This window comes from Seriola aureovittata, chromosome 4 (genome assembly GCF_021018895.1).
Source record: "Seriola aureovittata isolate HTS-2021-v1 ecotype China chromosome 4, ASM2101889v1, whole genome shotgun sequence".
Classification (NCBI taxonomy): domain Eukaryota; kingdom Metazoa; phylum Chordata; class Actinopteri; order Carangiformes; family Carangidae; genus Seriola; species Seriola aureovittata.
The window spans coordinates 30,430,168-30,444,553 of NC_079367.1; the positions used below are offsets into that span (position 1 = coordinate 30,430,168).

A 14,386-nucleotide genomic window follows, 5' to 3' on the forward strand; every position below is an offset into this window, starting at 1 on the left:
TCAAGGGATCCACCAGGACCACCATTACCCCTTTTATAATGCATGGTAGCAGCTCAACTCTACTCAACTTCTTTGATTTTCCATTGGCCAAAAGTTGTTGATACTCACACTGGCCATATTTTCTTCATCCTCTGCCAAGCATGTAGAGCACCACATCGCCACCACAAGGCAACCAGTTTATGCTTGGGCTCGGCGCCTCAACCCAGGCAAGCTCGCCATCGGCAAGGCAGAGTTTGAGAACATGGAGCGCCTTGGGATCATTTGCCGTTCTGACAGTTCATGGGCTTTGCCTCTTCACACTGCCCCAAAACCTGGTGGAGGGTGGCGCCCATGGGGTAACCAGTTTGGTCCTAATGGTCTTAATGCTACAAAGACGTTCCAGCTCCTCATGGACTTGGTGCAGCGAGACATGACTTTTCAACTTCGTCAATCTCAATGAAATCCTTGTCGCCAGCTCCTCCAAAGCAGAAGATCTATCCAATCTCCAGACTTTTTTTGAAGGGCTTAGTCAGCATGGGCTTATCATCAATCCAGCCAAGTGCCAGTTTGGGCTGACCATCATTGACTTTCTTGGACACAGAGTCACCAAAGATGGGGGCGGTTTCCCTCCCAGTGATGTTGGATGCCATTTCAAGCTTTCCACGCCCACCCTCAGTCAAGTCCCTACAGGAGTTCCTCAGCATGGTAAACTTTGACTGCTTTATTCCCCAGGCTGTCCCCATGTGACCCCTCTTTGAGGCCCTTAAGGGAAGGGCCCCCAAACACATGGTGGACTGGTCCAAGAAGAAGGACAAGGCATTTGTGAACACTAAGGCTGCTCTGGCGACTGCAACAATGCTGGCGCACCCATCGCTCATGGTTCCAATCTCCATCAACACAGACGTTCTGGACTATGCTGTCAGTGCAGTGCACGAGCAGTGGGTGAATGGAGCCTGGCAGCCACTTGCTATCTTCAGCCATCATTACGCCCCAGTGAACGGAAGTACAGCACCTTCGATAGGGAGGCCATCATTCTCCCCCCTGAGTTTAATGAAACGAGCAGTCTGCTCCTTGCTCCGTAAAATGAAACGGAATGTTTCAGTAAGTTTTGCCTCATGGCTCACACCACCAACAAAAACAGCTTAGGCAGCAATAAAACCCAGTTCATTTAAGGCCCTTTGTTTTTTAACAGTTGTACCGTTAGCTGTTCAACTGAGGTGAAACCGATACTTACGTTTAAAAGTGTATTTTTCTGGCTCTCTGTCGGTGTTGTTTGCTGCTATTTTTTTCATTACCAGCACACAATGAATCCTGGGGAAGGATGGGCTATGAAGGATCCACCTGTTGGAGCATTCGTTGCCGGGAAAAGGGCGACACATATATCAGCCTCATATGAAGGAGCCTTTGAAATGGGACAGCTTAGTTGTGCCGCTGTGACGTAATTGGTCTTCAAATGCATTCTCTGAAGGATGCGGCCCCTGAATTGGGACACAGCTTAGTCCCACAACTGGACTGGTACTGGACTGTTGCTAAGCAACACATAAACATTTTTCTGACCTACACAGTGCACACTAGCTTGCTACTTTGTCTACACTTTACCTGAGTTATGCGCTGAAGTATCCAGGCTTCTTCCTTCAACCCCTGATGACCATAAATCATTTAATTCAAATGTTATTTTCTGGAAATATTTTCATCTTTGCAAAGTTTGTTACAATCTAAGACAGATAACAACCGTTAATGTAACGCTAATTAATTGTTAATAGAACACCTGTAAAGCGGAATGATACATGTAGTTAAAAGTCCCAGTGCTGTTGTACTCTATGTCAGGAATGCCTCTAAAATTACTTGGTCGGAACTAACTGTTGTATAATCTTAGTCTTAGTCTCTTCTTGCCTTTTTTTATGTCATGTAAAACACTAATAGTTGAAAGGTGCTGTGCTAATAAATTAATAACGGTCACACTGGGTGTGGAGTAAACCACACGACCAAACCAAATTACTTTTCTGTAGCTGGACACTTACACAATTATTACTATACAACAAACATAAACAGCACAAACACATTAAAGGTCTCCTGTAGTTCATGACCAGCAGCTCTGTGCAGAATGTGTTCTCCCTGCTGTGCTGTTTCTGTTGTTACTACATTTACTGAAGTAAAAGATCATAATGTCCTAGGTCACGTGATGGTTGAAGAGGGCCATGGGATACAGCTGAAAGCTACAGGAAAAGCTAAGAAGGAGGATGTTAGAATATTTATCAGAGAAACTGAACTAATTATCTGGCCACAGCACCAGAGCTTTGCAAACACTGCCTCTGTGACCTCTGACCTCCCACTGAAGACTGTGAAGTTAACCTGTTGACCTGAGTCTGAGGACTGGGGACAGGCTGATTTAAATGTCACAGGTTTTTTTGATGATAATGAAAGTATTTTCATACAGTCTACATGACAGCAAATGGAGCTTAACTCATCTCAGATCAGCTGCAAGAGTCTTACACTACACTGCACTAATCCAGACCACCACTAGAGAGCACTGTCAGATAAATATAACATCCACATGTTGATTTAATTAGTGGACCATGGACATATGAACTAACTGGGCTCAGACTCAAAGATAGAGCCCATGAGAACTGCTCAGCCCATAGACGTTACACTGAGACTTCACACATATAAAAATATAAGCATTAAACCAAATAATTCATAATAGAGTAATAATTTACTGTTTTAGGTACGTTGTCTCTGAGGAGAAGTGATTTTTGCTCCTGTATATCCCAAATATCTATGGATGAACGCTAATTTTAGGTAGTTTCTAACTTTAGCCTTAATTTAAAGTTTAGCAAACTAAAGTTAGCTAGCTGATGACGCCAGTCATTTCATGAACAATATCAAATGTCATATATGATCTAATGTTAGCAAACACTGGGGCTCAGTCATGAGCAGTGAGACAATGGAGGATTAGTTGTTGTAGAGATACGGTTTGACATCAATATTCTATAATAGACAACCCCTTTGTTTTCAATCAGGAATTCAGGAGGGGTCATTGAACATAACAAAATCCATGTGTGTTGGAAAGTAATTAAGTACATTTACTCCTAGTGCTGTGCTTAAGTACAATTATGAGGTACTTGTACTTTACTTGAGTATCTTTATTTTATGCTACTTTCTGTATAAAGTACTTCCACTCCACTACATTTCTTTGACAGCTACAGTTAAACAAGTGAAATACTGTGAGGACTGCACCACTTTTGCCCTGGAGAAAAAGTTGACACCCCTGATTGTCACTGTATAATTGGTACTTTGACAGACAGTGTCATTTTTCATGGGGAGGACAGACTCATGTTACAGTTATAATTTATGAAAATACATTTTTCAGCTCAAACAAAAAGCACACACAGACAACTCACCTACGCACAGTAAAACAAACCAACAAATATTAGAAAGAGTTAAATGCACCAGGATCTCTAACAGTGGCTGGTCCACAGCTGACAACAACATCCAACAGCACAAAGCCTCATGTTAAAAACAACCACAAGTTAAAACTGCAAGTGCATCAATCTACAAACTGAGCAGTGTGATGTCCTCTGGACTGAAAGCAAACTTCATTCTGTTTGTTTTACATACAGCTGATCTGAAACAGCAGCTAACACTATGGACAGATGACAGATCCCATGTCCTGTCCTTGTGCTCAGACCTGCTGTTTGGTACGTTTGATGTATTTATTGATATTTCATGAAATGGGGTTGTATCTTTTTACTAACTTGTAACTGCATGTTTAACATTTTATTATGATTATTGTGTTTTATTTATGTCTCACTGCTGCTCTGCATGTGTCACAGAGCAGATCAGCTGTGTTTTGTTGCTTGGACAGTGGTAATTGTTACTCTGTCTGTATAAACATGTTAAAATTGTTGACAGTGAAGTTTCTCCTGGAGGGGACAATGAAAATATTTTGATATTAGTAATAATCAGTGTTATTGATTTCCAGTCTGTGAGTTCAGTTGATTAATCTGTGATTCTGAGCTGTGGAGATAAAACTGACACAACTTCATCCTCATCGTCATCTTTGTCTTCTCCGGATGCTAATAAACAACACATTAGCCGGTTGCCATGGTAACACATTAACAGCAGGCAGCCGTCACTAAGGAGCTGCTGGTATGAACACACACACACACACACTCAAGGGCGTGATGGGAAAGTGATGACATCACTTTCCCCCCTGTGATGAGTACAGTTTTTCTTTGCACACTGAGTCACTGAGTGAAGTCACAACATGAAAATGACTGGAAAATGAAATTAAATGTAATTAACAATCACGATCAAAGACAAATGACACCCTGACTGATGAGGTTCATTAACTTTAGAGTTTAGTTTACCTGTGAAGAGAAGATGGATCTTTAACTTTCATTTCACAAGTAAAAATATTATGATTGTATTGTGGTTTCTCCCATTGAGGAACATTAACTACAAACATTATTCTATATATACTCTTTTAGTGTTTTATTTACTAATGTGTATATATAGCCCAAGGGGATAAATAAAGTATCTATCTATCTATCTATCTATCTATCTATCTATCTATCTATCTATCTATACATTAGTATATAAAACACATATATGTATGTGTTTGTGTGTGTGTGTGGGTGTGTCTGTATACACACACACATATATATATATATACACATATATCAGTGGCTGCTGCTGGTCTTATAATGAGGGGAAGCTCATTTTCGGCCTACATCATAAAATGTGTCCGTTTATTTAAATGTAAATTCGCAGAGTGACAGAAGAGAGTCGCCAAACACAAAGCTAGTCGTTTTTAACAAAGACAAAGTCGCTGAGGATCAGTAACGTCTCCAGATCAACTCCAAACAACGGAATGAAAAACTTGAAAATGATGAGATGTCAATCAAAAAGGGACTCAGCCTCAGACAGATCATCCAATCATCATGCAGAAGCCGAGCGTCCGGGCCAGCCAACTGTCCCATAGACCCCCAGAGACGCTGAGCGTCCGATGGGCGGGACAAAGCCCAGCATTTATCCAATGACCGTCTAGTTTCGCTGCAGTGGAACAACCCACTCTCTGCTTCCCCATTGAAGTCAGGAGACGCTCGGCGTCTACACTGTGTAAAGCTCTGTGGCGCTGCGGGATGAATGAGGAGGAAGTCGTGTCGGTTACCTGTGATAAGTAGCTGATTCTGAACAAAAGATGAACGTGTTCTAGCGCATATTTAGTCAATGAAATGTTCACACAACAGAACATATTTGACCACTTATTTTGTTGACATTTTAGGGGAAGCTGAGCTTCCCTTGCAGTCTTAGAGCAATCGCCACTGATACATACATCCCAAGGGGATAAATAAAGCGTATATCTATCTATCTATCTATCTATCTATCTATCTATCTATCTATCTATCTATCTGTCAATCCAAAATGTTAATAAACTTCAAATCTGAATATTTAAGACAGTAAAAGCGAGTTTTTGGCTTTCTTTGGGGAATATCCATTTGTGCACAATTATTGGGCAGCTATTAGTCTGCAGAATTATTATGCAACTAAATGAAAAACAAAAATTTTCCCATCTCACTTGTTTATTTTCATCTGTTAAAGTGAGAATAACAAACAAACAACTCCAAATTTACAAATAAACATTTCTGACATTTCCAAAAAAGAATTCAGTGAGCAATATAGCCACCCTTCTTTTCAATAACAGTCATAAGCCTTCCCTCCATGGAGTCTGTCAGTTTCTTGATCTGTTGACGATCAATTTTTTGTGCAGCAGCAGCCACAGCCTCCAGACGCTGTTCAGAGAAGTGTTTTGTCTTTCCTCACTGTAAATCTCCCGTTTAAGAAGGGCCCACAAGTTCTCAATAGGGTTTAGGTCAGGGGAGGAAGGGAGCCTTGTCATTATGCTTTCATCTTTAAGGCCTTTGCTGGGTGGCCACGCAGTGGAGTATTTGGATGCATGCGATGGAGCATTGTCCTGCATATAAATCATGGCCAAGACGCAGACCTTTTCCTGTACCACTGCTTGCAGAAAGTGTCTTCTAAAAACTGGCAGTAGGTTTGGGAGTTGATTTTAGGTCCATCTTCAACCCGAAAAGGTCCAACTAGCTCATCCTTAATAATACCAGCCCGTACCAGTACCAGACCTCCACCTTGCTGGCGTCTGATTGGAAGTGGAGCTCTGTGCTGTTACTGATCCAGCCACGGGCCCCGTCCATCTGGTCCCTCAAGAGTCGCTCTCATCTCATCAGTCCATAAAACCTTTGAAAAATCTGTCTTCAGATATTCCTTGGCCCAGTCTTGACGTTTCAACTTATGTGTCTTGCTTAATGGTGGTCGGATTTCAGCCGTCCTTATCTTGGCCATGTCTCTGAGCACTGAACACCTTGTACTTTGGGACACTCCAGGTAGGTTGCAGTCCTGGAATATGACAGCATTGGAGGATAATGGGTTCCTGGCGGCTTCACGATTGATTCTTCTCAGATCTTGAGCAGTTAATTTGCGTCTTTTTTTCTCAACACGTTTTTTGCGACCTGATTGACTATTTGCAACAAAACGTTTGATGGTTTGGTGATCACGCAAAATACTCACGAGTATAGCTGCCACTTCTGATGTTGACGCTCATGATGCTCGCACATCAGAAGATGTTGGCCTTGCTGTTTGCAAACCAGTAAAAAACATCAGAAAAAGAACTATGCAAAGTAGAATCACAACACATCTTTCAGTTAGCAACTGTAACGAAACCAGAGGTGGAGCTTGAACCATTGTTTAAATTGTAAAATATTTACTCAAATTGAAAGTCTGTCTGTAGAAAAAGGAGAAATCTGTGTGACCTGAACTTGAAGCTGACTGTGAAGTGTGAACCTGCACAACACTGATGCAAATTTTGTAACTGAAACACAGTTAGACGGAAGAAGATGGCAGTGGCTAATCCTGTTTAAAGTTCCTCTCATGTTTAAAACTAAAAATCTAATTAAAACTCCTCTCCTATGATTCATATTTAGTTGAACCTGGTTTTCACAAAAACTAGGTCTGAAGCTCTTACTCTTACTCCCTGATTGAGTAATGTGGCTCAGGCCCTGTGCCATGCCTACACCTGCTTGCTCCAGGTGGACAGGTGAAAGGGTCATTCTAAGTTGATTATACACTAATGAAAACATAATTATGAATGTAATAAATCCTCCACACTGGTCCTTTAATGAACTTTTTGAGGAGGACTCAACAGAAACCGATCTAACTTCTGTAAAACACATTTTATTAAACTCAACAAGAATCATTTTCACAAACAGATAAAGGTTATCATTACTATTTCAGAAAATGCAACAATAACAGCACAAGAGTATGTACATCTGAAAACAACAAGCGTCTAAACCTTTAATTTGATTTGAACATGTGATCAGACTCTGTAAACACTTCGTACATCTATAATCTCTATTAGATTATTGTTTGATAAAGAATCAATCAGCCAAAGGTCACTTTATGACAGAAGACAACAAGTCCAAGCATGCATTGCTATGAGAACCATCCAATCAGAGAGCTTCAGATTCTGTTGCTGTGCAGAAAAGAACAAAGTCTTAATCATGTATTTCTGGGTTTTTCTTATTCACTTAAAGTTTCCTTGGAGCTCCACCAAGTGGTCGTCGAGGAAGTGCAGCTGAGCAGGCTGCTGATTGGTTACAGTCTTCTTCTCTGTGTTCCACCTCTGTCCTCTCCTGGCAAAAGGAGGTACTGTAGCTCCAGTAATAGTAGTTGTACTAGTGGTACTAACAGTGGTGACAGTAGTTCAGAGCGGTAGTAGAGGCTGTAACTATTAGTAGATACTGGTCACGGTAGCAGTAGTATAAACAGAGGGAGCACTTACCAGTGTATTAATAGTAAAAGTACTTAAGTAGTAGTAGTAGCAGTAGTACTTAGTAGTACCAGTGCTTACAATAGTAGAAGCAGCAGAAGCAGAAGAAGTAGCAGTAGTACTACGAGGTTAGAACTATTAGTAGATAATGATAGCAGTTGTAGAAGTAGCACTTACTGTAGTATTAGCAATAACATTACTTACAGTATAATAGTGGCAGTAGTAGTAGTAGTACCAGTAGTAGTACTTGTACATTGTCAGATTTTGATTTATATAAAAACTCAGGGTATGTATAAAGTATTATACACAAAATACTACTGTACTGTAGCAATAGTAGTAGTAGTAGCAGTAGTAGCAGCAGCAGTAGTAGTAGTAGTGGTAGTACACATAGTACTACACTACACTCATTAGTAGGGGTGATCCCAGTCTTATTACTCCTGCAAGAGGAATGGTAGTAGAAGCAGGACAACTACTACTATTAATACTACTGCTACTGGTAGTGCTAATAGTATTACTACATTATGGTAGTAAGTAAGCTGTTATATTTACTCAGGTGCTGTAGTGAAGTATCTGTGCTTGTTACTACAGTACACTGATGTGTCAGCTGGAGTTATCATGTACTATGAAGTATAAAGATTTACATTCAGACATGTTCTGCAGTTCAATCTGACCTCCCAGTATCTAAACACTCATTTATTAACATTTCCATAGTTTTTGTGTGAAAGGAACAAATGTTCAGCATAAGTGCTTTTCCTTTGACAGTAAATTTTACTGCTGGTAGTTTGTTAGTTTTGTTGTTCTCAGTGCAAGAAATTTAAAGTAGAAGTAAAAGTGTGTTTGACATTAAGGCAGAGTCACTGACCGAAACAATCTTTGTCCATCAGTAACAGCAGTAGTGAGAGTTATACAAGTATTTGCAGTAGTAGTAATAGTAGTAATAGTAGCAGCTGTGTACTCACACCAGCAATGACTGAGTGCAACACACTCTGAGGTGTCTGGACACAAAACAACACTGGGTTAACTAATGAACTATTGATCACAGATTAAGAGTTAAACTGTTGATCAGAACTTTGCTTGAATCTGAAATGGATATTTTATCTTTGCTAATATATTAATTCTATTATTTTTTTCAGTTTTATTTCTGTTGTTTTGTTTCTTTGTTTTCATTTGTGATAAAAACAATTAAGTACACTCGGCTTTCCTGGACATTTCCAATGAGGAATCAGACATCATGACTTCAGGTCTCATATTCAGGTTGTGTTGGACATTAAACTCAGAACAAAAAGTCAGAAAATAGCTGCTTCTTTTATAAAAAGTCAAAGGTACAAGAAGCTCGTGGACATAAAAACTGAAAGAGAGAAGTCAAGTATGACTCCCAAGGTGCACTTAACCAACAAACATCCAACTACGGAGCTCATACCACGCTGATGTGATATCGTTTAAACTGTAGTTACGAGCAGCCGAGTGGTAAAAACTTGGCTGCAGCTTTCTGAGTTGGTGAATTTCTGTCTCCCACTTGGTGAAAATCAGTGCAAATTATACCCAAATAAAATCCAATGTTAACACTAATACGGTCCATTCATTTTACAGGAGCTGGTTTCATATGGTACCAAACTGCTACAAGTAGATAACACAACAAAAGAACCTGACTTAGGCTTGTTGTGTGCTGACGTTGCAATCTGATTGCATTAAACACGAAATTCATTCAGTTTCTGATTCTGGGTTGTTTTGTTGGCAAATTAAACAATGATGAACAAATATAAAACAGCAGAAGGCGAAGACATCTATTCTTTGATTGGTCCGTTCTTCAACACTTAAAGTTGTCCTGTGGCCAACACGTTGACTCCGTGCCGGTGTGAGTACACAGGGCAGAGTAGCACTGTTGTCAGTAGTATTAATGTCAGTAGTGTTAGCAGCAGTATTTACAGTGGTAGTATCAGTAGTATCAGTAGCAGCTCTGATGCTGTTCACAGCCTCTTCATGCAGACTTGACAGCGGCTGATCAGACTGCCTGGAAAATCTCCGTTGTCAGTCTGAGGCTTCGGTTTACTGTGGGACGAGAGACATACACACACGTTATTACAGGAGAGAGAGACACTGCACAAATTGAAGTGAAGTAAGAGTTTCATAAAACAAGACTCAGACATAAGGTGAATGAATCTAAATGTGTCTTTGGTTCTTGGTTCAGCTGCTGGTTGATCAGTGGACACTGCCCCCAGTAGGTGTCTTAGAGGACTGCAGTTGGTTTATGTCTTGCTCCACATCAGTCTCAGAACCTGAGGCTCACATTTTCTTTAATTTTGATCATTTTTCTTTTGTTTTTTGTATTACTTTACTCCCTGAAGAAAAACTTCATCTCTTTGGTTATACTTGTATTGACAAATAAACCTGAACTTGAACATGATTCTGGAAAAACCAAAGATAAAACAGGAACAAAACCACAGAAACTTCAACTACATTACAACCACAGATCTTCTCTCAGTTAAATACTGACCCAGTGTCTGCAGAGCTGAGTCATGGCTCTAACTCAAATGAAACAAATACGAACAAAAGTGCTTGTATCTGAAGATTTGCTGTTACAGGTATAATGTACCCGAAGACAGTGATAAAGATGTTTTGTGCCTGAAAGTGTAGATGGCACTGTTGTGTTCCTGAAGGTGTTACTTAGCTGAACAGTTTTAAAGGTTTTGCATAACGGAACATTATGATTAAGGTGCAGTGTGTAAATAATAGAGGCTTAAAGGTGTGTGTGTTCATACCTGAGCATGCTGATGACACAGTTATCTACCTGAACAAGTTCCACACTTAAACATGTAAATAAAATATTGCATACCTGTTAAAGGTGTATTGTACCTGAACGTGTCATTAAAGGTGTATTGTACCTGAACGTGTCATTAAAGGTGTATTGTACCTGAACATGTCACTGGGGTTGAGAGCAGCCAGCCAGTAGCTGTAGGAGTCGGTGTAGTAGTTGCAGGTTCCTCTGCCGTGACACTCAATGAAGGGAATCTTCCTGAAGTGTTCTAGACAGGATCCAGGTGAGGCCAGAGGCTGACCTGACCCCTCTGCCCCCACTCCTGTTTCCTAGACACCAAAAGCAACAACAGCAAGGGTCAAAGGACAAAGCAGAAACTCACACTACACTACCACAAACTCACAACAGATCTTGTATTTATACATGATCAATTGAATTGGAAAAGGATGGCGACCACTGTGTTAACCAAGTGATTAAACCAACCTCGTTGTGGGTTTAATGGACTACAAACACACATGTGATCAGGGTTAACACAGATGATGTCTCTTTAAAGGGTTTTTCTAAAAGTTAACAAGAGCTCTTTTGGTGTTGAAGCTTTAGTCTCTGGCAACAGTTTTGATTCACTGGACAAAGTCGTCTGGCAACACTGAACTCGCACTGTACATATCAGTTTGAAGGATGAGGGGGGCTTTAGAAATGACCCCCTGACTCAACCCGACCCAACAAGATAAGCTCACCATCACAAAGGAGTATCCAAACCAGAGACGATCCCACTGAGAAGGACAGTCAGGAATGGAACTGGTCTGACTGTGGATGGCGATCACATTGGCTCTGGCCTCACATACAGTACACCTGCAACACAGGAAACACACATACAGTACACCTGCAACACAGGAAACACACATACAGTACACCTGCAACACAGGAAACACACATACAGTACACCTGCAACACAGGAAACACGCATACAGTACAGTGTGTGTTTGTGTGTGTGTGTTTTAGGTACCGGCTGATGTAACTCTCCAGTGACTGCCCGGAGATGAATGGGACGCTGCCTGGCAGCGTTTCATTGGTGGACAGCCAATAGGAGTAGTCGTTGCGGGAGGCGTAGCGACAGGTGCTGTCAGTGTTGCAGAACAGGAAGGGCATGGTGGTAAAGAGAGGGAGACAGCTGCCTAATGTGCCTATGGACAGAGAGAGAGGACACACAGATGTTTGGTTTATAGTTAAATGACACAACATGAACGTTGCATTTCTATGATAAAGTAAATATAAATAAAAGTAGGTCTGAGCATGGTGAAGAGTGTGTTTATTAGTCCATCAGAGATGTATTTATTCCTGCTCTCCTTTGTAATGACCTGTCTGTATCTGTCTTTCTCTCAGTGTTGGTCTCATGGTGTAAGAAGTATCAGTAACGTCAGTAGCCTGTTATGTGACAGGTCCTGTATTTGCCAGCTAATTTGTTGTTTATAATTTCCTAAAAAGTTGCTGTAAAATTAAGCTGAAAGGCCGCAATTTGGTTGTAATTTTAAGGGAAATGGAGAAAGTGTTCATAGTTTCTTAGAAAGACTGTTAAAATTTTTTAATGTGAATTCGCTCTCTCCTCTCCCATCCCCTTTCTCCTCTCAAATCCAACTGAACGAGGCAGTTGGGTTCGATCAGTTGGGATCGAGCCTGTTTCTGTTAGATGGTTTTTCCACCCCCCTGTCCCCAAGTGCTGCTCTTTCTGGGAATTGATGGGTTTCTCTCCATAATAAGGTACTTACCTTACCCTGTAAAGTCTTTGATATTATGATTTGGTGATACACAAATAAAATTGAAATTGAAATACTTCATGACATTGAGCTTTTGTACATTATAGATCATAAATGTTAATTTAAATGACATTTACACTGTGTGTTGGTCGAACTGCATGTTGACCTGTAGTTTTCAGTTGTTTTCAGCAGTGGAAATGGAAGTTTTGTTTTTCAAACTGAAGATGATTAACAAATAAAACTCACTCTGTGTTGTAAAGCTTCACCCACTCAGAAGTTACACTTACAAACATATTTCTATCTCATTTCTGTCACACCATGGTGAGGTTGTCTTGTCCTGGTTTTGTTTTGTCCTGTCATTTCCTGTTTTATTTTGAAAAGTAACTCTCCTCTCGTTTCAGGTCACTTGCCCTTCCTCATGTGTCTCAGTCTGTTTGCCCTAAGTGTTTCCACCTGTGCCCTATTTCCCTCCATGTGTTTAAATAGTCTGTGTTCCCCTTGTCTTGTGCCAGAGTGTCTTCGTCATCGACCTGCACCCGAGACTTTGTCCATGCCCATAGCCCTTCTGTTATTCCAAGTAAGCCGATTGTTCCTCGTGAAGAGTGATTTTTTGTTTGTAATTTCTTGCCTTAGCTAATGTTCATAGCCCTTTGTTTTTCCTCATTATGAGTGATTTTTATTTCGTGTAATTTATTATTGATTATCCTAGATCCTCCGCTTGGTGGCGTGAGTTGATTATTTTGGTTTATTTTTATTATTAAGTCAGGTTTTTCCTCCTTATGGAGCGTTTTGTGTTTACCTTTTGTTTTTTTTGATTGGAGCTTTTTCCCCTCCTCCTGGAGTGATTTTTTTTTTTCTCAGACTTCAGAATTTAGTGACTAGTAGTGATGCGCGGGTCGCCTTTTTTTAAGACCCGCCCCAACCCGACCCGTCAGGAGATCCAAACCGCCCCGCCCGACCCGCAAAAATATGCGCTGATAATGACCAGAACCCGACCCGGCCCGAGGAAAAAAAACAAAAAACGCCAGTGAGCTTTGGCCCTGTCGCAAATTGTTTGTCTGTGAGGGAGGACGGAGTTTATGTCCACTGATCCTAAACGTGCACCGATATTTATAGGCCCTTGTGCCACACGAGTAAACCCCTTTCCAGAGACAACATCAAATGGACGTAGGTCCGAGCAGCAGAACGCTACAAAGTCATCCACAAGTTTAGATTTTGCTGCGAGTGGCACATTGCTTTTCATGAATACTGGCATTAAAGGTTGTTCTGAATGAGCTTGTGTGGAAGGCTTATTAGGTTGTGGAGCCGACCCACGGCATGAATGCCGAAGTAGGTTTGATGTACCTGTTTTATGCCCGTCGTATTTGTACAGCAGCTAACACTCAAGGCCCATAACGTATTCTGTAGGGGTGTCATCGGACAAGACGACTTGTCCAAATATTTCCAGCACCTTGCTTTTTTTGGCCCACTTTCTGCACAACCTTTTCATCACCCTTTTTTAACTTTTCTCTGATTAAGTTAGCCATGTTTTCATCGGAAGTCCCAGAGAGCTTGTGGGTGCAAGACAGCCCTGCATTTGTGACAGTGGTCATGTCAATAGCCTTTAATGGGTTGATTTAGGATTTAGAAGTGAGAAATGTGTTTTCTCTTTTTGACCCGCCCCGCCCGCACCCGCAATATTTTAAAAAGCTACTTCCCGAATCCGCCCGACCCGCGGGTAAACCCGCGGATATCCGCGGGTTACGGGTGGACCCGCGCATCACTAGTGACTAGTCTTTTCATAGCCATTTATTTTTCACTCTGTCTGAGGTCACCGGTGATTTCAATAAAGCCCATTATTATTCTCTGCGTCTGAGTCCTGCCTTGAGTCCCTGCCTGACAGTACACTGTGGCCAGTATGGACTCAGCAGAGACTGGCCAGCTGACGGTCGCACTGCGCGCACAGGAGGCCCGACTCTCCCGCCAGGAGGAGTTTCAGGTGGCGATGGTCCCGCAGTTGGGTCAACTTTCGTCCCAAGTACAGGATCTGCTCGGACACCTGCAGCAGAC

General features: G+C 41.3%; 1 protein-coding gene across 1 annotated transcript in view; it reads right to left on the minus strand.

Annotated features, from left to right (window-relative positions):
* Positions 1–7,213: 7,213 nt before the first annotated feature.
* Positions 7,214–14,386, minus strand: part of col4a3 (collagen, type IV, alpha 3) — a 60,941-nt gene continuing 53,768 nt past the window's right edge. Inside the window, exons 49-52 of the mRNA XM_056374934.1 lie at positions 11,590–11,767; positions 11,321–11,435; positions 10,740–10,912; positions 7,214–9,877 (exon numbers count right to left, since the gene is read on the minus strand). Coding sequence (XP_056230909.1) covers positions 9,796–9,877; positions 10,740–10,912; positions 11,321–11,435; positions 11,590–11,767 — 548 coding nt within the window. The 3' untranslated portion in view covers positions 7,214–9,795. The remainder of the gene's footprint in view (positions 9,878–10,739; positions 10,913–11,320; positions 11,436–11,589; positions 11,768–14,386) is intronic.